General features: G+C 37.9%; 1 protein-coding gene across 10 annotated transcripts in view; it reads left to right on the top strand.

Moving 5' to 3' along the window:
- LOC108032324 (uncharacterized) overlaps positions 1-23,814 on the top strand; it is a 157,294-nt gene that overhangs the window by 130,095 nt on the left and 3,385 nt on the right. For 9 of the 10 annotated variants that reach the window (XM_050889899.1, XM_050889897.1, XM_050889901.1 and 6 more), the window contains exon 3: positions 16,586-16,713. In XM_050889899.1, coding sequence (XP_050745856.1) covers positions 16,586-16,713 — 128 coding nt within the window. Of the gene's footprint in view, positions 1-13,490; positions 13,577-14,296; positions 14,546-16,585; positions 16,714-23,814 lie in introns of those variants that run through there. The other variant, XM_050889903.1, reaches the window with a different exon arrangement.

Below are 23,814 nucleotides of genomic sequence, written 5' to 3'. Positions count from 1 at the left end.
TTTGTCCCACCAAATTTATATAAACGTGACCGCCCAGTAGTTCAGTGAAAAAGCACAGAATTCTCGGGTTCGGAGTGGGTTTATTGCGGGTATAACTGCAGTCGGCTTTATAACTTGCTTGTCTCGCTGTCTCCGACGATGGGGGTTGTCTTGTCGCTCCTCGAAGATCCTTGACCGCTGATTGCTCCTGACGTGGCTGGCTCGGTGACTGCTCGGCCACGATTCAGACTCGCTATTGGGTCAGCCGTGCGGGCTTAGGGAAGCGTCACCTTTCGCAGACTAGGGTGAACAGACTGACGAGCTCTCCAGGATCACTCCTCTCGATACCCGACCTCCTGTCCCTTGCTCTGTCCCGGATGGTCCCACGGGCTTCCGTTCAGATCGTGCGGACAGTCAAGGCGGAACGCCAACTGCCTCGCTTTTCACTTCGCTTCTGTGCCTCGTGTAAACGAGCGTTCCACCCTAGCCTCACCCTTTCGCGTACTGTCCGTGCCGTTCCTGCGGGCTCGATCCTCCTTGCGTGGCCGTTGCGGTGTGGTGTCCTGCTTGCTGGTGGCGATGTCCCGCGAACTGCTCCTGAAAGGTGGCTGTAGGTCTTGACTTCTGTGCTGCGTTCGAGGGCATACGCCGATCCGGTACTTCTCTCCCTTTTGGCTCGTGACTCTCGGGGTTCTGTTGCGCCGCTCCGGGATTTCCCTCCCTTCTGGCTCGCTACTCTAGGGGTTCTGTTGCGCCGTTCCGGGACTTCTCTCCCTTCTGGCTCGCTACTCTAGGGGTTCCGTTGCGCCACTCCGGGACTTCTCTCCCTTCTGGCTCGCTACTCTAGGGGTTCTGTTACGCCGTTCCGGGACTTCTCTTCCTTCTGGCTCGCTACTCTAGGGGTTCCGTTGCGCCGCTCCGGGACTTCTCTCCCTTCTGGCTCGCTACTCTAGAAGTTCGGTTACGCCGCTCCGGGACTTCTCTCCCTTCTGGCTTGCTACTCTCGATTTTAAATCTAAGTCTAGGACAGTACAGAACTTAGCCGTGTGGTGCCTCCTTAGACCTCAGCCACCAGTGTCTCAGTTCGGAGATTCCTAGTAATCCCAATCCCGAACGTCTCGACGTGACGATCTTGCTCCTCGTAGGCTCCCACGGCGCTGCTTCCGACGACTCGCCCTGGTGTGGCTCCCTCGTAGCTTGCTTGCTCGGTTTTCGTTCGACTGCTTGTCTTAACCCTTGATGATCGTACTCGACTGATGCTCTCGACTGACTGATGCTCTCGACTGACTGCTCGCTCGTGACTGACTGACCTCCACTGAATGATCGCTCTTGAATAATCCCGCAGGCTGCGGCCTGCGGGTTTATATAGGGCCTCTGGGAACCGTTATTTCCCTTTTGCACACGGCCCGCCAAAACTCTCTACACCGGTTCCAAAGTTCATGGTTCCTGATTGACCCTCTTGTCCTTGACGCACTGCTTCCCGCCGCCGTCCAGCCTGATGCTGCCGTCCCGCTGATCCCGGAGACGCATGCGACATGCTTGTGTGCCGCACCGCTGCTGAGATGTGGCACCTTCTTTCCAAAGTTCAAATTCCGGCGGCGTCCCGCTACTTCTTTTTGCACACGGCACTCTCGCTCCGCCCGCCAAGTCTCCGCTCTCTCCTTCTCCATTGTTGGTCTCCAACTCTCTTGGTCTCCGAACCCTCTTGCTCTCCAAACTCTCTCGTTCTCCGTTCTCGATCTCCAAACTCTCTCGTTCTCCGTCCTCGATCTCCAAACTCTCTCCTTCTACGTCCTCGACCTCCAACTCTCTCGTTCTCCGTCCTCGCTCTTCGCCGCGCCGCCACTACGCGAATTCGCCGGGTACCTGGTGAGCGGCCGGCCATCTGCTGCTGGGATTTGTGGGGAGTTATTCAACTCCTCACAGATTATAGAGTGAATTTATAATTTGTACTTCTGTGCTGCTCTAATTACTATTTCGAAATAATCAAATAAGTTAAGTTCATCATTAATGCAACGTGCAATTTCTGTTAAAGTAGAGTAAGCCCTTTCAATTTGTCCGTTGGAAGTACTACGTCGAGGATCTTCATAAAATAAAGAAATCCCGTTTCTTTGTGCAAAAGATTTAAATTGGGACGAAGAAAAACTTGGTTCGATATATATCATCTAGGTTTTGGCTAATGGAAATTGTTGCAGAATCTCTGAAACTTAGTTTTTTATATTTAATTTATTTGGGATTTCCTTTACGACTAAAAATTTTGAATATGTAATTATACAAGTTATAAATATAAGATTTTGGGCGTAATAAATGTCAATATGCAAACTTTCACCTTCTCTATCCAGAATAGGCGCTTGACCAATAGGAATTTGCATTGGATATCTGTTATATTGGTTCTTATTGCAGATTGTGCAAGTCTTAACAAACTCCTTTAGTTTTTGACCAATAATATAGCCGGTTAATTTGTTTATAATTATCATAAAGCCCTCTGTGTGCTCGACAATGCGTTTCTGGTATTACAATCGATCTGTCTTCAGCGTTTTCTACGTCTTGGATAAATATTCTAGTAAATACTATTTATTTATAAAATTATCCTTTATTGGCTTTTGTATTATATAATGGTCTTCTAAGCTACAATGAATTCTGATTGTTATAATAGGTGGAATGTGTTCCTTTAAGATAGTTATAAAATTTTCCGGATTATCATACTTTATTATATGTCTAGTATTTCCGAACACATTAATCGACTCATGTATTGTATACCTCCCAATTGCTATTAGCAATTGTTGCTTAAACTGGTTTAAAGGTTTTCGGGTTTCTTGTATACCGTTCTCAAAACTACTCTCTTCTGAATGCTGAGTGTTTTGATCTAAGACCGACTCGATAATTTCTGTTAAGTTTTTAATTTGTATCCTAGATAATGCATCTGCAACAACATTTGTTGCTCCTGGCTTATAAATAATTTTTGGAGAATAACTTTCAATGAAAAAATACCGTCTTTTCATTTCGATATTAGGGTTCTTTTGAGAAATTGAAAATGAAAGACGTTGATGATCTGTGTAGATTTCAATGTTGTTAACTCCATATAAATAATTTCTTAATTTTTAAAAGCCCAAACTATAGCTAAAAGTTCCTCCTTATTAGTAGCATATAATTGTTCAGTTTTTGTGAGAGTTTTTGATTTGAAAGTATTGGTTTTCCTTCCTGAGAAAGAACCGCACCAAAAGCCAAATCTGACTCATCGGTGGTTAAAGTAAATTTTTTATTATAATCGGGTTAAACTAAATCTAGTTGTACGACTAAAATATTTTTGAGCTCGTTGAAAGCTCTTACAGCTGGCTCATCCAACTATATAGAAGTTTTACGGGATGTTTTTTTTTAATGCTTTGCCATTTTGGCCTTCTAAATATTTCGTTACCGGGAAAGTTTCAGCCCGATATCTTTAAAACTGAGAGATTAGTTAGCGTGGAAACGGACGGACAGATACTTTGCCATTTTGGCCTTCTAAATATTTCGTTACCGGTGATAAATTGCAAAATTTTGGAGTAATTTTGAACCAATTTTATGTAGTTTCCCGTAAGGCATAGGAAGCTTCTAAGCTCTCTAATGTTTTTAGGGATTTGATATTTAATGGTTGCGGAAATTTTTTCGGGATCGGTTTCGATCACATTGTGAGAAACAACGCAGCCGAGAAAGTTTGATTCCAATTTGAAAAACTTTTATTTTTCAATCGAAATTATCATATTTGCGTTTGTAATGCTGTTCAATAGTTTTTGAGGAAATAATAATGTCATCCATACAGACATGACACGTTTTTCCAACTTGGGGCGTTGTTAACCAAATGGCATTCTCAGGAATTCGTATTTTCCATTATTTATTGAGAATGATGTTATTTGAATGTCTGTTTCATTTATGAGAATTTGGTGGAATCCTGATTCCAATCTATTGTGGAAAAGTATTTAGCCTTCCCGAGGTTTGACAAAATTACGGAAGGATCCTGCATTGTATATCTATCCGGTATGGTGTTTTCGTTAAGTTTCTGATAATCTATTACTAGTCTTAGTTTTAGAGTTCCATCTTTGGTACGACTAAACAGAGAAATGATAAGGGCTTCTGCTTGGCCTTATAATTTCTTCTTTAAGCATTCTGGTGATCTTAGAATTCAAATCTGAAGATGATTGAACATAAGGGTATTGCTTACTATAAATAGCCCTATCATTTTCGGTATTTATTTCACCGCGTATGTTTACTTTTGAATATTCTTTATTATTTATTTATTATTATTTATTTATATATGTAATATTATGTCATCCAAATCTTTTTTTTGATATGAGGATAAATTCAGTATGTTGTTAATTTTTTGGTTGTCGGATACTTCTACGACGGCGCCTTCATGATTTTTGTATACCAAACTTTTATTTTTGTCGGATATTTCGACGACGTCGCGTTCACGATTTTTATATCCCAAACTTTTCTTTTTGTCGGATAATTCAACGACGGCGTGTTCAGGATTTATGTTTTCCAAACTAAATTTAATTTTATTTCCCTCTTCAGATTTGGATCGATTTGAGGCTTTTGATCAAATTATTTTTTTATTATGAATTCTTCAAATTCAAAGAATGTTGGTTTAAAATATTACCGTTATCGTAATTTAATTTTTCCTTCTTTCCATTATACTTTATTACCCCTTTTGCTGTATCAATTACAACTCCGATTTTTCAATAGGTTGTAGCCAACAAGTAAATCTGAGTCTAGCCCATCTATTTCATAAAAAGTATAACGCCTATCGAAAATAGTTCTCATATAATAAAACTTAATTATTGAATATCCATTCACTGTGGATACTCTTTTATATATTGGTCCATTTTTGTCATATAAATTAATTAATTAAAGTTAATAAAACAAGAAGTTGCCCGTGTATCAATAAATATCTTTAATTTTAGTATCAGGTCTGTTTATGTATGGTAGGCCTTCTCCTGAGTTTGCCCTAAAAAATGGTAATCTTCAATGTTGTTTAACCTCATAGTCTTGTTAGCCGGTTGGTTAACAGTTCCTGTTTGAACTCTTTTATTTTGAGTTTGAGTTTGATTCAATTTATTTTGATTGTAGTTGTTATTTTGATAACTTTTATATCCTTGATTATTACTGTTATGGGTTCTATTTGGCATCTGAATTGTTTTATCCACATCCATTGGCTCTGGCTTACTTTGTTGTGGTCTAAAAGAGTTCCACTGATTTTGTTGGTTATTATTTAATATTCCCAAATTCCAGGTATTGTTTCTTTTTTGATTAAAATTGTTATAATTATTTCTGTTTTTATTATTTACTTGATTACACCTTAAGTTATAAGTATATCTTTTATTATTATGATAATTGTTAAATTTTCTTGATTTAGTATTTGAGTTTTGTTGCTCATATAAATTTGAATCATTAGTCTTGCGTTGTGATGATAGAAAATTGTTGGCGAATTGGGCCCTCAAATTGTTGCTATCAAGTTCTTGTACTATTACCAATGCGTTCGGTAAATCGAGTGCATTCATTGGAAATATTACATCTGAAATATGGCCGTTAAGGCCAGTTATGAAAACTCGTTGTGCTGTCTTTCTATGTTTATTTTGTCTTATTCCTCCCATGTTTCATAATGCTTTTGTTAATCAAGAGAGTTAATTTTTTATTCATCAAATTATAAAATTCCAAAATCGATTATTTCCCCTGACTTAATGCACTTAAGTGTTGTTCTGAAATATGTATAGGTCGCCTGTCACTAAAAACAAAATCTAGTCTTGCCATTATGGCGTCAAAATTCAATACGGTTCCATTATGAGTATTTTTCACTTTCCCTTTTGTATTGTCCCATTGCTATTTCTTCCGATTCTCTCCAGCTAACATAACTATCTTCTTCGCCTTTATATTCTCAAAACCGACTTAATGATTTCATAAGAAGTATGGCACCTTACGTTTGGATCAATATCTTCCACCTTGAATTCCTCAACCTTCTTTATGTTGTGATTTAATTGTGTCTTAAAACTCGCGATTTCATTTCTCAAAGGACTCGATTCATTCTAGGCTCCTAGAAGCTACTGCAGGTAAGGGAGGAGTCATGGTTAGAATTTTTTCAAAGTCGTTGATTAACTCTTCCACCTTGTTTGTTTTTATTTAAATTTTTTGAAGTAAATTCGAATATATATAAAACTATAATTAAGCAGTATTTTGAACAGTGTGTTTGTTGTTTGTTTTCCTCCTTAAAGAACGATGTAAACACTTTTTATTATGTCATCGGTTAAGTTTTTGAGCTGCGCGAATTCCCTTTTCGTTTTCGAAAACTGTTTTGCTTATTATATATATATTATTACTTATTTCAGGATTATTCTTAAAATAGCAGCGCCCCACATTGGGCGCCAATTAGACTTTTGCTTAGTGAGTTTTTTCAAAAATATATATTTTTTATTGTTATTTCTTTTTCACTAGTTTACACAATCATTATAAGTACCGAACTTAATTTTCACTGCTCGCGATATTCAATTTGTCGATCGATCAAAAATTCAAAATTCAATAACGGACTGCCTAACTTTGGTTCCATAAATCATAATCGAACCTCGACTTAAGCGATTTATCTCAAAAATCTGATTAAGAGAATCATCCAAGAGAGTCGGCAAATAGGATGATGAAATTTGTCAATTAAATTTGAAATTGAAAAGCCGCTCTTCACTGTAATCGGCCATCACATGTTCCTCAACGGTTTCAGCTACTAGTTAGCTAGACGACTTAGGTCACAGACCAAAGTCAAGCTGAGAGTAATTCACGCCAAGGTGCAGAAGCAACTGGAGGGGGCATATGGTAATCGAGCCCGTATGCTGTTCGCTAAGCCAGGCCAAGAAGTCTTCCGCCGCAACTTCGTGCTGAGTGATTTCAGCGAATCATTTAACGCCAAGATCGCTCGTGACTTTCTGAAAGCCAGGGTGTTCAAATCCGTCGGAGGCAATGCATACTTGTTGGAATATCCCAAGGCCGCAGTCTGAAAGTGTATCACGCCAAGGACATTCGGCTGTGATCTGCAAAAAAGAAAAAACAAAGTATACGAGCATCGCCATCATATCTGATATACTTCCAGTCAAGCGTGGGCCCCGCGTTAAGTGCCCGGTTTAGTCCCATTCTATCTCAAAAGCTACCAACTATTTCGTCGTTCTGCTGAAACCCCGTGGTAGCACCTCTCAAAATCTTTGGTTGAAGTTGCAATTGAAGTCTATAATGGGAGTGACTCTATCGATAGGTTGGGCCGATAGGGAGATACTTGCAGCAGTGGGATGAATCTGGCGGGCGATCTGGCCATCTGAGGTCTAATCCCGTTTCGCTCCAAGATTATCTTAAATGGCACTCATGTGTCCAATGACCCAATTTTGTAATATGGCGAGGGAGAAACGAAGATGATCAGCAGATATTGGTAGAGTCGCAGCCATATTGCCAAACCAGGCAGACGCAACTAGAAGTTCTAAATTAGGTTTTGTGCCACAAATAAAATAAAAGGCAACCTGGGTCCCGACACAAAGGGCGCCGGGAGATTTATTTAGAAATTTCGCTACATTCTTGGGAGTTCTATTACAATGTTCTACGTGCTAACCAAAATTTGGCTGCCAGCCTTGCCGTGCACAGGAGACCAGCCGAGACCAACTATCCGACATCCAGTATTTCTCGGTGGTTCCGTTCAGGACTACAAAGTCCCCCTCATCTCGGGATCTTCCAGTCGTCGGACCGCGGCGGTGCGAATTACCGCCATTTCTTTTGGGAGTGGCCGAATCTTGGGCTGCCTTACGCAACCAATAAAGCCGCTGGCCTCCGACGAAAAGTAATCAGGCTGACTATGATCGCACTCCGTGCCAGCCAGCAGTGGCTGAAATATAAAAACAATTAAATCAGATATACCTTGATTATATACATAAAGCCAGGCCAAGTTGTGCATTTATCCTGTGAAGTTGTGCATTTATCCGGATTTAGTTCCGAAAGCCGTATTTGTCCTCGTCGTTTGCCTAGAACCAGATAGGTCGCGAGTATTAGTTTACAATGCAGTTACGTTCCTTTTGGCCTTTTCCCCAGGAGCTCCTCAGGATTAGGTGACTGAATACACACGCCTCATGTGTTTTCTTTTTGAGGAACATGTTTCTATGCGAGCTCCACCAATACATGACTGGTAGAGCATAACTTCTCGCGGTGCCTGTAGCCTTTTCCTAAAAACGGATCCTCTGCTTTGACCGCGTAAATATTGAAGACGGTGGACAAGTTTTGGTCTTGAAGGCTGAGGAAGGATAGATCGGTTAGGAGAAACATTAATATAATTTACTGTACTTACCCTATTCATTAAAGTGGGGGAGATGGAACCGCCGTAGTCGCGAGGAGTGGCGCCGTCTGGCCGAGTATGGGTTATGCGCAGCAGCATCTAAAGGGTAGCTATGGTTGGGAGAGAGCGCTTGGCTAAAACGAATACCTACCAAATAAAACCCATTTTTCTGTCAATGCTTGTAAATATTTACCTTTGCTGACTTTATGTTCTTAGTAATGACCGATGGTTTCAGCGATGTGAGACAGGGGAGTTGTCGATATTTTATGTTGCGAGTTGTGGCATTAGCGGTACTCTGCCCTGAGAAAGACTGAGCTAGTGGCACTGCCACCAAAAATAATAAGTTCGCAACAATAAACAATAACAGTAGTGTAAGGACTTGCCCCTGTACAACCCGATAGTGGAAGTAACCTGCCCTTCTGCAGGTCCAAAATTCGCTAGTTATGCGAGTGTGGGTATCCGTTGATGTGTGTCTGCTCGTGTGCAGACTGGAAAAAGTGCATTGAAAGAGAATTTTGGCCTGTGTTTATCAATAATCTGTCTTGAACTGATTTCTCTGATGAGTGCAAAGTTTAAACGTGTAAGCTCGTTTCAGTAACAGTAAAGTGGATCTAATTTCGGGGTAAGAATTAAGGATTCATTAACAATATAAATTAAATGTCATGCTCCAACATCCATCCCCGGTTGGAAGGACTCTCGTTCTCGCAATAGATTGCTTAAACTGTGAGCGGCGCAATTTTGTAAATGGTCGGCGAGTAACTCTTTCATTGTCTTTTCTTCGAAGTTGCAACGCGTGAAGGTAGTCCCGTCGCCAAAGCTCACAAAACTGCTGCTTGAGGTATGTGACGCGCTGCTAGCGAGTCAGACTGTTGGGATTTCGATTCTCCAGGCATGGTTCCGGAAGCGCCTTTTTCCAAAAGACCTAATAAAAAATTCGATGGGGTTAGAGCCTCTCCGTCATTCAGATCCTCGGACGGCGGCGCTATTGGTTTCGAATTAAGGACTGATTCGACCTCAATGGCAACAGTTTGCAGCCTCTCGTATGTAAGACCAGAATTGCCAATGTTTTTCACCAGCAAATGTTTTATCGACTTCACCGCCGCTTCCCAGAGCCCGCCGAAATACGTCGCACGGGGAGGTATGAAATTAGACAAGAGGGCTGTTGAAGCGGTAAATGTTTGTAGGACTTGCAGCGCCTGCTGACGAAGAGCTGCTTTCTGAATTCGTCGAATTGGGGACCAAATGCTCTATGGAAGTTCTCTGCGTCCAACGAAGCTCTGTTATCATAAAACAAAGGTTTGAACGTGAACTGCTTTGGTCGCAAAACAGATGAATATGGCCATATATGTTTTATATAGAACTTTTTTAGTTCCCCTGGTGGCAGGGATCCCATAATTTGTTGCATTAGCCTGGGCTTGTAATGACAACAGCATTTTCGATCCATATTTGAAGTCTTAGTAATCCATTTAGCGCTTTGGGGTCTGCATGCATATTGACTTTGTGAAGATGTTCAACGTACTTATAGGTGAAAAAGTGATCGCTAGGAAAAGCAATGGGAATCTCGCATCGACAGGGATTGGGGCGGTTGCTAGATGCCCGCCGATTTGAATTACTTGTATAGATCGATTGCCAATATAAGCTTCAACCACGAACGCAGTCAATTTTCTAAGATTTGGACTAAGACGATTTCCCTTTTGTATGCCAATTAAATCCGTTGCGAAACCTTGGCTTTAAATTGTGGAGATGATGTAGATAAATGACTTCTGAACTTCATTGGCATCAAGTTCGCTTGGCTATGAGGCACGAAGCTCTGTGCTGGGAGGAACGCCGTTGAAAGCTCGAAATGTGAAAGCTACGATCTGGACAATTCGAGTATATGATGAGCCTTTCAATTATTGTTCTCTCGATGCTGCTATCGCCACATTTAAGAGTTACCACTTTTCCCAATTCTAATGAGTTGTCTGTTGAGTTGGCAATTGATTTCTTTTGGCCAAGTGCATTCGTTGATGCGAAGAAATGAAGGTCCGGCTGCGGCACATTACGCTAAACGATATCCGCTGGATTCTCCTGACCCGAAACATGTGGCCATTTGATGTTCACGGTCTGTATTTGAATAGTTGACACCAGATTGGCTACGAAACACTTAAGCTGAGATGTGTGCATTGTAATCCAGTGTAAGACAATTGTCGAGTCTCACCAAAAGGTAACCTTCTGGACGTGTTCTCAAACTTATGTTTGATTTTATCCCATGTTTCGCAAAGAAGCCAGGCTGCGTACAACTCAAGTCTTCGTAGACAGATAGTCTGAACAGGCGCTACCTTTAATTTTGCAATTACTTAACGCGAAATAGCTCGTTTTCTTTGAGATGATCGGTGATAAATACAGCACCCGTATGCACGCTCTGTAGGGGCTGATCAATCGAATCTCTCCAAAAAGGACCTGAAAATTACGGTCTTTAGAATCAATCATGAATTGCCGATACATTTTAGTGATGTCGGCTGTGAAAACGAATTTGTGTAGTCTGAATGCCAGCAGAGTTAGAATCAGATTTTGTTAGATCGTGGGTCCAACCATTAGGATGTTTTTCAGAGACAAATTCGATGTCGTTGTTGCGAAGGCATCGAAAACAACTCGTAGTTTACTTGTTGAGCTTTGTGGCCGCAACACTGCATGATGCGGTATGAAATAATGAGGTTGGTTAATATTAAAATAAAAAAGTTTCCAACGAACCTCCGAGACTAGTTGAGGATTGCGCAAATGGCAAACGGACTTGAATTCGACCGCGGTCAAGAATAATAGCGAGCTTAAAGAAATTTTGAATGCATTCTTCTTCTTCAAGCGTAAACCTATTTTTGCTAGTCTCCTCAAATGATTCGATTTTCCGAAACCGTGCTAGGGCATCGTTAAGATCCTGGGTCTTAAAAATATTGTAAGAAAATGCGTGGGTCTTTGCGACTGGTTGTAAGCCGTACGTTTTTCCTCCAACAATCCAGTCGAGCGTTGTGTTGAGTAGACAAGGCAATCCCAGCGCTCTGGCTGCTGCCGAGCTATAGATTTCGTGATTGAAAGTTGCAGCAATCACTTATCAACTCATAATCGAGACCGAATTGGTGGTTCTAATGAAAACTTTACATGCTCTCGAAGGTTCCCAATTTCCGATACCTCAAAATTATTTCGCTTAAATGGTATCTGAAGGGTCTTCGCTAGAGTTTCTGTCATAAAATTGACTTCTGGCCCTGAGTCTAGGAGAGCTCTAGCAGAATAAAACACGCCATACTTGTCCTTAATTAGGATGAGCGCTGTTGGGATAGGCGAGCGTTTTGGGTTGCGTGTAAGTCCAGCAAACACCTGGGTTGATGAACTGGCATGTGAATCATCTTGCTCTTTACCTTTCTCAATCGCTGTTTTGGGATCGGCTTGGCGATACAAGAGGAATTATGTAATCCGTTGCATGTCCTACAACGAAATTTCGAAGGAAAATCTGCTGCAGTGTGCCCTTTATGTAAACGATTAAGGCATAAAGTACATTGCTTTGCCCAGTTATGAAGCTTTTCGAATGAGAGTGAAGTGAATAATGATCCTAGGCTAAGATCAGTTGAATTGCATTTAAAACAACTCCGTTCGGCAGCTATAAATGCTTTTCGAGAATAACTGTGTTTCCCAATACGTTTCTCATACAGTTTACCTTCAACTGGAGATTTTAGATGACACTCTAAAAATTGGCAATGTCTGCTCAAAATATTATAACAATCTTCCCACTTCGGAAGGTTTTCATACACCTGGGCTCTGTAGTATGCTTGTTTAGAATCAGAACCGACTTTCTGAAGGACGAGATGAATGATTATTGCACTAAGAATGTCTTTCTCAGTGCCAAGTAAAAGAAGCGAGCCAAGAAGTGCTGAGACAGTATCTAAAATTTGACGAAGAGAGCACGGATTGGCCTTCTTCATGTGAGATATGACAAATAAACTGGTGACATGGATTAATACTTTCTTATCGTAACGCTCTTGTAACTGATTAAGAGCCTTTTGGTAGTTGGCATCTGAAACTTGAAAGGCTGACCCAACACTTAACGCTGGACCAGATAAGCACCTAAGTAGATATGTAAATTTGTCTACTTCTGTAATGCTAGCATCTTCGTCGACCAAATGTTTAAATGCAGAACTAAAGCGTTATAATCACTATATTTTCCGTCAAACCTTGGTAGTTTGAGAGCAGGGAGCCAGATGTGGTTTCAGCTACCTAAGAACGTGGAATTTGTGACGCTTAACTCATCAAACCGCTGCGGCTGAGTACAAAATTTCATATAAGTGACGAGCGTGTAAGCTCGTTTCAGTTACTTTACTGTAAGTGGATCTTATTTACATACACAATTCGGGTTTAGGATTCTTTAACAAAATAAATTAAAAGTCGTGCTGCAACAAGTGGTGTATCGTGAAATCATATTAGAAAATCGAATAAAGTGCTTTAAAATACCTTTCTAACGACATACAGCTACTTTTTCTAAAAGTGGTAAAAGAAACGTTTCTCCTCTTAAACTGTTGAACATCATCTTAAATTTCCAGGACGTTTAAAAAGAGTTTGGATACGCACCGAAGTAGGTCAATGCGCAAGAAGCGGTGTATGTGGCCATAACTTTGACACGGATATTTTTTTCGTATGCTAAAAATTGAGGAATCTCAAGGGCTATACACCTTAAATTTTCTTTGAAATCGTAAGAGCCGTTTTGGGAAGTCAGAAAAAAGAATAAAAAGAATCGAAATAAAAGAAATACAGTATTCGGCTTTTTATAGCAGTTTTCTCGCCAAACTAGATAGTTTTTATAAAAATTGTATAGCTAATTTTTCTTATTATGGACTGAAATGGGAATTTTTTATGAATTTCTTTTGATATCTGAGAACCAATTCTTGCAATTGATTTGTCTTTATATATTGTCACCAACACCTTTCGACTTTCCTGAAAAAAAAAATCGAAAAGAGAAAATTAAAAATGGACAACGGATGTTTTCAGCAATTTAAGGCTAACATAAACCTAATTGGAATTAAGTTTTTATTTCCTTGCATAGGGTAATATGATTTCACTCAGAAGTTTACATCGCAGTGATGGAGACGTTTCCGACACCATAAGGCATTAATATTCTTGATCAGCATCACTAAACGAGTCCATCTTCTTTCTTTTGCAGGCTGGTTCCGACTTATATACTACCTGCAATAGAAAGAAGACTTTTGGGAAAGTTTCAACTGATCAAGAATTTACATACTTTATGGGGTACGAAAACGTCTCCTTCACTGCGTTGCAAACTTCTGACTGAAATCATTATACCTTCTGCAAGGGTCTTTGGTGTTTTTTTTTAACATAAATCCTTCTACGCTTAGAAAATACATTTTTTAATTAGTTATGAACATTGATTTTAATTTTTTCAAAATCTGATGATTTTATCATATAGCTGCCAAAGGAACGCTCCGAAAATTTGTGAGAAAATAATATGAAGCAAATTATAAGTTCGTTGTTTCTTACATCCCGCTGAAATAAACTCCGCAGGAAGCCCAGGAATTTGCATGCCAAGTCTGACTGTTCCTTTCTTTCCGTGATCTCAGCGTTCATACGGACAGACAGAAAAACAGATGGACAGATGGACATAAAGTATATATATACTTTATGGAGTCGGAAACGCTTCCTTCTCCCTGTTACATAGTTTCTGACGAATCTAGTATACCCCAATTTTTTCAGTAGTACAAATATACCACTTTTTTTGACTATAATTTTGATTATAATTTGATTTTAACCCTTGATAGTCCTGTTCTGAACATCGATAGACTTATCTATCTTCATCGGTTCTGGCTTATTTCGTGGCTGCCTGTAAGTGTTCCACTGATTTTGCTGGGTCTTATTGAAGGAGCATTTTTTTATTTTTTTCCGCTGTTATTGGATTGTATTTACCATAGGTCATATAAGCTTTATTAACGATTAGAGTTTATTTTCTTTTAGCTGTACTGGTAAACAATAAAAAAAGTTAGCTTCGGCAAGCCGAGTTTGTATACCCTTGCAGTTATTGGAAATCAAAGAAAAACACCTCTTAACGAGGTAAAAACATAGTGACGACCGAACATTCAACCAATCAAAACTTCTAATATACCAACTTCTGTGACAAAAATGTAATATATGATCTACAAAATAAATACACTTTTTATATTTTTTACATAAGGCACTCTTAAATAAAATCAAGCAACTATGCAATGGCATATTGAATTGCAGCGTGCCGAATGTAAGTTTTTGTTTCGTATTTGAAAAAATCATGTTAAAAATGTGTACAATTTTAAATTTTTTAATAACATGTAGTTTTAGTAGTTCATAAGTTACTTAGCTATTTATGGCTCCTTTCTTGAACGAATGAAAACTTTGGTGTGGTGCAGCCTACGCTTTTTTGACTAAATTACACTTGACTTCAAGCTTATTATATAATAAATGAAGCACGCTATATCCGACTGTCTCCACTGTCAGTACAGACCTTTATGGAACGAATGTTTGTGGAAACATATGCCAAGGCTGTCGAGCAGAGAAATCGGAACACCGATTTTTATTAGAACCAACAGGGTGTACCTGAGAAACAATGGCTGTTCATATTACGTAATTATGTTTTCGGTGTTTTTTGACACCTCCCGACACCCACCCTCCCACATGATTAAGTTACCACAAGAAAAAAATATACTAACTTATTATTTTAAAAAGTGTATTCAAACGGAGACGCAATCCAATCTTTAATGTTGTTTTTTATTTGAGTTTGGCATAAAAAATTCGGTTCGTCTAGGCTCGAATACATTTAAAAAAAAAAAAAACATAAAATGGGTTTGTTATCATTTTACAACATCGGCTTGCGAAATTAACTTAATTTCTTGTTTTTGAGAGTAGAATGCTATTCTGGGAGTAGAAGTAAATGTGTCCCAATCCAGGATCCACAACTAAAATTCTGCATTCTTTCTGTATTAATTTTAATGCAAGCAAAATTCCTTCCTTAATTAAATAAAATATAACTTGAATTATTATTTTTCCAACACGATTTGAATACCCTACCCTACATTAGCTTATTGTCATCACCATTTATCAGAATTGGCTCGAATATGTGCTCTGCGATGAAAAATGTAACCCTTTTTTTGGCCAAAATCCTTTTTAAAACAAAAAAAGAACATAGCTTCGGCCAAAAATACAGCAAGCAGTATCTAATTAAGGGGTAAATTGCCTAACTATGAGAGAGAGGGGGAAAAAGACGTTGAAGAGGTGGGAAAGATGACATAAGGGAAAGAGAAATATCAGAGAACAGAGAACCGAAGAACACCGCACCACATTTGGGCACAAACTTGGATCTAAACATGGCAGGTCCTTATCCTTTTGTGGATGAACCCCAAATGGAAAAAGAAGTACACTTGGCCTAGAGCTGCTTTAAGAGGAAACGGAAATTGGAAGATCCAATTTGTGAAACTAAGAAGTAAATATATTTTCTTTATTGTCAAAATATGGAAAAATATGTAAAAAAGACATAAAATTGATATCGTGGGCTTACCAAGACAGATGGAGATTAACATATAAAATATTGAAAGATTTATAGATGCAAAGTATTATTTGTTGGGAACTTACTGACATATAAAAATATTAACGAACTTCGAAAAGAACAATTGTATATTTTGAATCGTTTTGCGACCTTTTATAGGAATAAAGAGCTTGACGAGCACAACTACAAACCTTGCATACATAAACAATAATTGTCATGTCTTTTGGTTTAGATATCGTTTCATTGTATCAGAATCACTATCCGAATTGATCTAGCCATGTCCGCCTATCTGTCCGTATGAATGCTGGGATCTGGAAAACTATAAAAGCAACAATATTTAAACTTCTAAAGGTTTAATGCTTAAATAAAAATTAATCTAAATCGTTCTGTACTCATAATACCATTGACTTACCAAAATTTGTCCACATCCAATTAAACGCCCATAACGCTCAAGGCATACAATCTCGCTTTGATGCGTTTACTGATAGTGGAGGCTTGAAGTCAAGTGTAATTTAGTAAAGAGCGTAGGCTGCACCACACCAAAGCTTTCATTCGCTCTCTGCTTTTGATTGCGAAATTTGAAATTCCATTTTGGAAGTCTTATGATAACATTTTATGTTAATATAAAATAAACTTTGCAGGCGTTGAAAGCACTTCCTTGTAATTTCATTTTAAAAAAATGTGTTAAGTACAGCGCATTGAGTTTTACGTATTCATATTGATACTTTTAGAGCCTGTTACAAACATTCTCGGAGGACCAGAGATCTACATTGATTTAGAGTCAACGGTTAATTTAACATGTGTCGTTAAACACTTACCAGACCATCCCAACTCAGTGCGTTGGACACACAACAATCAGGTAATTTTTGTTTTTTATTAATATAAATCTAAATTAAATGAGCCATTGTATATGAACGTGGGGTCTTAGAAATGGTTCTTAACAACAACATTAGTTCTTGCGATGAATAAGTAGAAACAATGTGAGAAAAGGTTAAATGAGACAGAAGCTAATTGGAAGGAAACAGATTAAAATTATTAATTAAACAATTGAAAATGGTTCGAGTACCCTTACTCAGCTAAAAGGCGTTGGAGATGGAGATTTGCAGCAAAGCAACTGTTTACATTTGCACACCAGAAATGGCGCCAACTAACTTCTAATCTTTTTTAATTCGACTATTCTTTACCATTTTTCAGATAAAGATAGAAGTAAAAACACAGGAATACAAAATTTAACATTCTGAAATTTCCACAATACCTTTCCATTTTTTCACGATAATTACAACCTTTTTTTTTGCATCATCACTTTGGAACTTGACGTCAATGTTAAAAACTCCAATTCACTTACAATTTCTCTGAGGAAAAACCACCTCTAAAAACCACTCTTATATGGAACTAATTTTAACTTTTCATTCAATCGATTGTCCACTTTAATGTATAAATGCCCAGGCAAGCAAAGATTATAAGTTAAGTATGTAACTTAACTTAACTTAAGTAACTTATTAAGAGATTCTTGTTTTTCAGATTTGTCTTTTGCTTTTAATTGCTGCTGAGGGGATTTTCTTTAGTTTGGGATATAAACTAACGGATTGATTTAGATATGTTTACCCGATACTCTTTAGCGGTTTTCCTTGTTTATGTTTTGGCTGGGGCTAGAAATTTTGTTGTGTCTCTTTCTTCATTAAAGATATAGGTATGTCGTTGTTTGTTTGAGTATTCGGGGATGTGGTAGTGATAGTTTTCTAGTTGTTTCGTACTTTAATTTTAATAGAGGTTAATGTTGTAGATTATTGTTGTTAAAGATTTTTTCAGTATGTTTCTTGTGCGCTGTTCATTATGTAGTTTTTCCAAGAACTTATAGTCTATCTTTTCTATTGTTTTAAGGCTACTATTTCTATCCGCCTAATAAGTGTTGGACGATGTTTTTATGTAGGGAGCTATGGTTTTCTATGTTTGTATTGTATTTGCAGTTTGAGCAGGACTTGGGATTAACTTCGTCGTCGTTGATCGTACCGCAGGGTGGCCAACATAGCCAGTACTAAAAAAAATGAAGCAGTAACCAGGTTTGGAACAGTACCAGGCGCTCAGTAGCGCCTAAGCTCTATAAGAATAGCTGATCAACATATTATATTCAATACAAATGGTTGACTTAATGTCTCAGTAACTCAACGCCGCACTGACACGCCAAAGTGGTCAGCACATTGTTGCATTGTGTAGGTCGACGCTTTACGCTTTCTGCTACCATCATCAAAAATCACTGATTTACTCTAGAATCCTTTCATTAAACTTCCGTGTTCCAAGTAGTATATAATCTAGTATCAATTTAAAAATAAATCAGTTATCAACGGAACCCGCGACGCAATCGTCCTGACATTGCACCAGTTACTTGAATTTCAATCTATTTGAAAAAGCGCGTTTGCTAACGTCATTGCAAGAGGGGATCTCCATAGGCTGTTATCTTGGAGAAACGATTGGACATGTTTCTCCGAAATAACAGCCTATGGATATTTTGTATGTGCGACCTTTTCCTCATGAACGGTAACATCTGTTGACAGTGTTTGTTTAAGAATATTAATTCCTAAAAAGAACCCAAATAAACTACATCTCACAAGTTTACTGATTTTCAGATGTCAAATATTTCCAAACACATATTTTTGATTCCGACCCAGAACGGTTAACTGGTAGATTGTCAAAAAATCTCTGTCCAAAAAATGGATAATCCATAAAGATATTAGCCAGAGCTACCCCAAAAGTTACATTACCTGGCTGCAGGTCCGTCCATTTCTTCCGGCTTAAACTAGTCTCTCACTTTTAAAGCAATCTGACAGCAATTTCACAAAAGTCTTCTTTCTTTTGCTAATACCTGCAAGTCGGAGCCAGCCAAATCGGATAGCTGTATGTTATGGCTCCCATATATTACGGCAAAATTTTTTTAAATTAAATCCTCTTTGTTTTTTAACATATAACCTCCTACGCTTGGAAATAACATTTTTACGTAGTCCTGAATTTCGAATTAAATTTTATAAAAATCGTACGACTATATCATATACCTGTAATACGAACGATCGAAAAATTGAAGTGAAAATAATATGAAAAAATTATAACTTTGGTGTTGCTTAACATACAACCTCCTAAGCTTGGAAATAACATTTTCTTAATTACTTCTGATTTTGGAAATACATTTTTTCAAAATATGACGACTGTGTCACATAGCTGCCTTAGAAATTACCGGAAAACTGGTGGGAAAATAATATAAGGGTATACTAAATTCGTCGGAAAGTATGTTACATGTAGAAGGAAACGTTTCCGACCCCATAAAGTGTATATATTCTCGATCAGTATCACCAGCCGAGTCCACCTAGCTATGCCAGTCTGTCCGTCAGCGGGGTGCCAAGCCCTCTCTAACGCTCACAAACCGCCCAAAACTGGGGTTGTCACAGTTTTAATGCTAGAAAAGTTTTTTGTATTAAATGTATTCGTTTCATCAATACCTATCTATTCACTTAAGAAAAATTTTGAGACGCCCACTCCAACGCCCACAATAAATCTGTCTACCGCCCACATAACATATACTGAAATAGCCGCTAGGTGGAGCTTTACAATATCGCTTTTCTGCTTATATATTTCCATTTCCCTTTTGCGCCCTTAAACTGAGTAACGGGTATCTCATATTCGAGGCACTCGACAAAAGCGTTCTTCTTTGTTTTTTGATTAGTTCTAAATTTTGAACTATATTTTGTCAAAATCTATATCATATAACTGCAATATGAACAATCGGAAGATTAGTGGGAAAACAAAATTTTTTTCATGTGTACAAAATTAAGCTATTCTCAGCATTTTTCTCGCCAAACTATCTATTTTTTTTAAAAGTGGTAAAACTTATGTTTCCTATATAACAAATTGTATAAAATTTCCAGGCCCCTAAAACCTCATTTTGGGACAAACTAACAAACAGAATTATTATTTTTATTTTGAGAAGTCCCCCAAAATTTTATTGCATAGTCTTGGTATGCACTTCTTTTTTTGCAATACCATTCGATCTATCACTTGTAACTATGGACGGTATTGTTTCATAGTATTATTCCACCAATTTTCCGATCGGTCGACTGTATCATATAGCTGTCATAGGAACAAATTATAGCTTCGTAGTTTTTTGTCATATTTTCATATAATATTGGGAATATATTGATATTCATATGATGATTTTATATTTTGAAGACTTTTCAATTAATTTTTATAAAAATGGGACTATTGTAACAATTAGCTTTCACAGAAACAGTCAGAGAAATCATAAAATATTTTTTTTTAATATTACTGAAGCTAGCAACAATCCTTAAAAAATTTGATATGATGTTAAAATTGTTGATTGTTTCTGTGGCTATATAAAACAGTCTTACGATTTTGATAAAATTAAATTTGAAACTCAGAACTAATTAAAAGACGTTATAACCAAGCGTAGGATGTTTTATGTTAAAAAAAAACACAAAAGTGTAATTTACATTTTTTTTCTTATGGGGGCTATAACATTTAAGCAAACTTCCGAATGAGTTCATTATACCGTCTGCAAGCGGATAGAAAGGTATTTAATACTGTTTAGAATAGCTCAGTGACTTTTTTTATCCATACAATTCCTCATGTCCGTCCATGTATATTGCGAAATCATATCTTCATCTATTATAGGCGACCTAACATGTTGTTTTATCATTTTTGATGTTGTTGCGAAGGGCTTCAAATTGATTGATTCTTGCTCGTGCCCCCAGAAAGACGTGATGGGGCATATCCGATGCCATGAGCAGATTTAGATTGATTTTGAATATTAAAATTATTGGCCTTGAAAATGATCCTGTTGGACGTTATAAAAGTAAGATGCTTGCCTGGATTAAAAATAATTAACAGCGGCTTGTGATCTATTACAAGGGAGATCTTTCGGCCATACAAGACTTTACGTTTCACCCCGAATATGATGTTTCTATTTAGCTATATTTAACGAGATGTATATCAAGCGCTTTGGATGCGAAAACAATAGGTCTCTGCCATCTGGTTAGTATTTACAATTTAATGTCATTAATGAACAGTGTGTACCCGATATGTTCGCATACTACATCTTCCTTTTTTTTTTAAATAGCGTAATATGGTGTTTTTTTTTTTGTAAATGAGATTATATTTAATTATATTAAATAAAATTGTAAGGTTTTTATTTAAAAAAAAGTTATGTATATGACTTACGTATTAAACAGTTTGAATCTGTCTTTATGTACTACTTGCTGTTTGTTCTTAATGTCTATTATCTTAATATGTCCATTTTACTGTTTATCTAATTTATAACCTATTTCATTTTTTAATAAAACTCATATTCTCCTATCTCCTATTTTTATTTTAAATTCTTTTGTGTTTTTTCATATATTTCTTTTTGTCGTTTTTAATTTTTTCAATCATAGTTTGTGCTCTTTTATATGCATTTTTGAGTCTGAACTTCGATTTTTTGGCATCATTATCTATATTATATAAAGGTGTAATAAAGTGTAAATAATAAAGGTGTTTTACCGTATGGACAGAAAACTTGTACTATCGATGGTGTTGTAATAAAACAATATGTAAAGTATAAAAGCCCAATCTGTTTTGTCTGCTGGGTGATCTTAATTATGAACTTATTATGTAAGATTATTGTGTAAGGTAGCTACTTTTCTTCTACAAAGTTGGTTCAAGGGAGCGGCCAACTAACAATGATTCGGTATAAAAATGAAGAAGTAGATACCAAATTCTTCTACTCCCTATAAAATTTGCTCTTTATAGTTAGGAGATACTCTACGATTCTTCCCCCTACTTCCCCCCCATAGTTTGCTTACTTGCGGGAATCCATATTGAATGATATTAATTTTATGTATAAGATACATCGTGGAATATAGCGCTGTATTATTTCTGATACTCGAAGGTTGTGCGTATTTCTGATATTATACTTTACTAAATTGATGAGCAGGGAAAACATTGTGTGCTCCTAGATATGGTATTATTCGAGTAAGAATGCATTTTTCAAACAACTTAGACAGACACGATAAAAACGAATTGGTCTGTAGGACGACGGAATTGTGTGGCCTTTTCAGGCTTCGATATTATTATGAAAATAAATTGTTTTAAAATTAAAAAAATTAATTAAATAAAGCATACAAATAACCTCAATAACAATGTTTGGAAGTGTAATTAACATTTTCGGGGTTATTAGGTCACCGCCAGGGACCTTTTTCGCTTATAGTTCCCCAAACTCATTCGGATGAACCAATGTTGGAAGGGAAATGGTTTCAGTTTCGATTTGTGGTAGGAACCAGTGGCAGGGTTAGGGTGGAAAACGTTTCGGAGATGAAAAGCAACAGATTTTGCTATATCTTGATGAATTTCTTATCGGAGTGACTTTTTTGTTTAGAGAGCTGAGATTTTTGTGAGCCCTATATATAGGGGATGTTTTTTACTGGTTGGTGAAAGTTTTTAAATAAACCACAGCTGTGCATTTTTTGCTTCTTGATTTACATTAAATGTGGGAGTGGCTTCTTTATAACGTTTTGATAACAGCGATCTGATGGTTGTGGTGTTGAGATGGTGGTTGTCTCCACGAATAGTCTTTAAAAGCATCGGTAGAGAAGTTGACGTCCGCTTTGTTTTTAAACTGAGGGGTTTATTTGAAGTGTAGGCTTGTATACTTTTTTTTGTTGGCCAATATTTAGGGATACTCGGCTTATATAATATAATTGCATTATATAGTTGCCATCCTTTGGGAGTCACACGGTGTGATTTGGAATTAAGTCCCCTGCAGCTATAAAGCGATCTCCAAGCAAGTGGTAAAAGTCCATTAATTCCCATTAAGAAAGTTTAAAACGAGGCGGGTAATAGACATTGGCTATGCACTTTGATAGACGTGTCCTGCAGTAATTTGTTGCAAACCTGTTAAAAGTGGTACTAGATGCGTACCTGATTAAGATGCCTGTTCTGCCGTGGGCTTAACCATCTGGATGATTTGTGCGGTAGAAAGTTGTATTTCTTTGTAAGGTGCGTCTCTACCAGTAGCATAATGACAATATGATTTTTATTCAGGAACTGTGTTACTTCATTGGTAGATTTGCCATTTGTTATTTGGACTGCTTAGCTGCAAGCAGCTTTAACACCATGTTCTGGTTTTAAATTAATTTTTGCATGGTCGTTTTCATTTCATTAGTTCCATTATACTTTGTAGCATGGTGACCATAATAGCTTCCAGTGTGCTTTGTGACTGCACTTGTATATGTTGAATGTTTCCTATACTAGACTGAGTTTTCTATCCCTGATCGAAGGGCAACGGCATATGTGAGGCCCTTCTGAGTATTTAATTGACCAACTAACGACCTTACAGCCGTGCAGAAAAATACTTCCGGCGTCGTACGCGAGTACGCATATTGGATATACCGCTCTAATCCGGTCTGTATGGCTAAGCATTGTCTTTGTTTTGATTTGTTGTCGTCGGTTTTGTTGCCGTTGTATTTAGCGTTGCTGTCGCAGTCGATTCCGAAATAAAAGCCCTGGCTGTGGTTGTTGGTTGGTTTTGTTGCAATTGCTGTAGTTGTTGCTGATAAATTTAGTTCTATTTCAGTTTGCATGTTGTTGGTGCGCTAGGAGTCGAAACTTTGGCGGACGGTTTTGCACTAAAGACTCCACGCCGTCGGAGTGGGAATAGCAGTAGATATACATTGTGATCCATGTCGAATGAAGTTTATGCGGTGCTATGGGTAGGCATTCTTCCCTTAAGCAATTCCGGCATTGCTTGGGGGATTATGTCTAGATCCAAGCCGTAAATCATGGCTGCGCATTTTACCTGCTCCAAGAATGGCTTTTTCGCACCGTTGAACCTAAGCAACCCCTCGCTTACCTGTTAGCGACCTTTGCATAGTGTGTTTGAATGCGAATCAAACACTGCGCTGCTGTTTTCCTTTCCTTAACG

The sequence above is a fragment of the Drosophila biarmipes genome, unplaced genomic scaffold (genome assembly GCF_025231255.1).
Source record: "Drosophila biarmipes strain raj3 unplaced genomic scaffold, RU_DBia_V1.1 ptg000008l, whole genome shotgun sequence".
Lineage (NCBI taxonomy): Eukaryota > Metazoa > Arthropoda > Insecta > Diptera > Drosophilidae > Drosophila > Drosophila biarmipes.
Note: the sequence above shows the minus strand (reverse complement) of the source record. Positions and strands in the feature narration are given on the sequence as shown.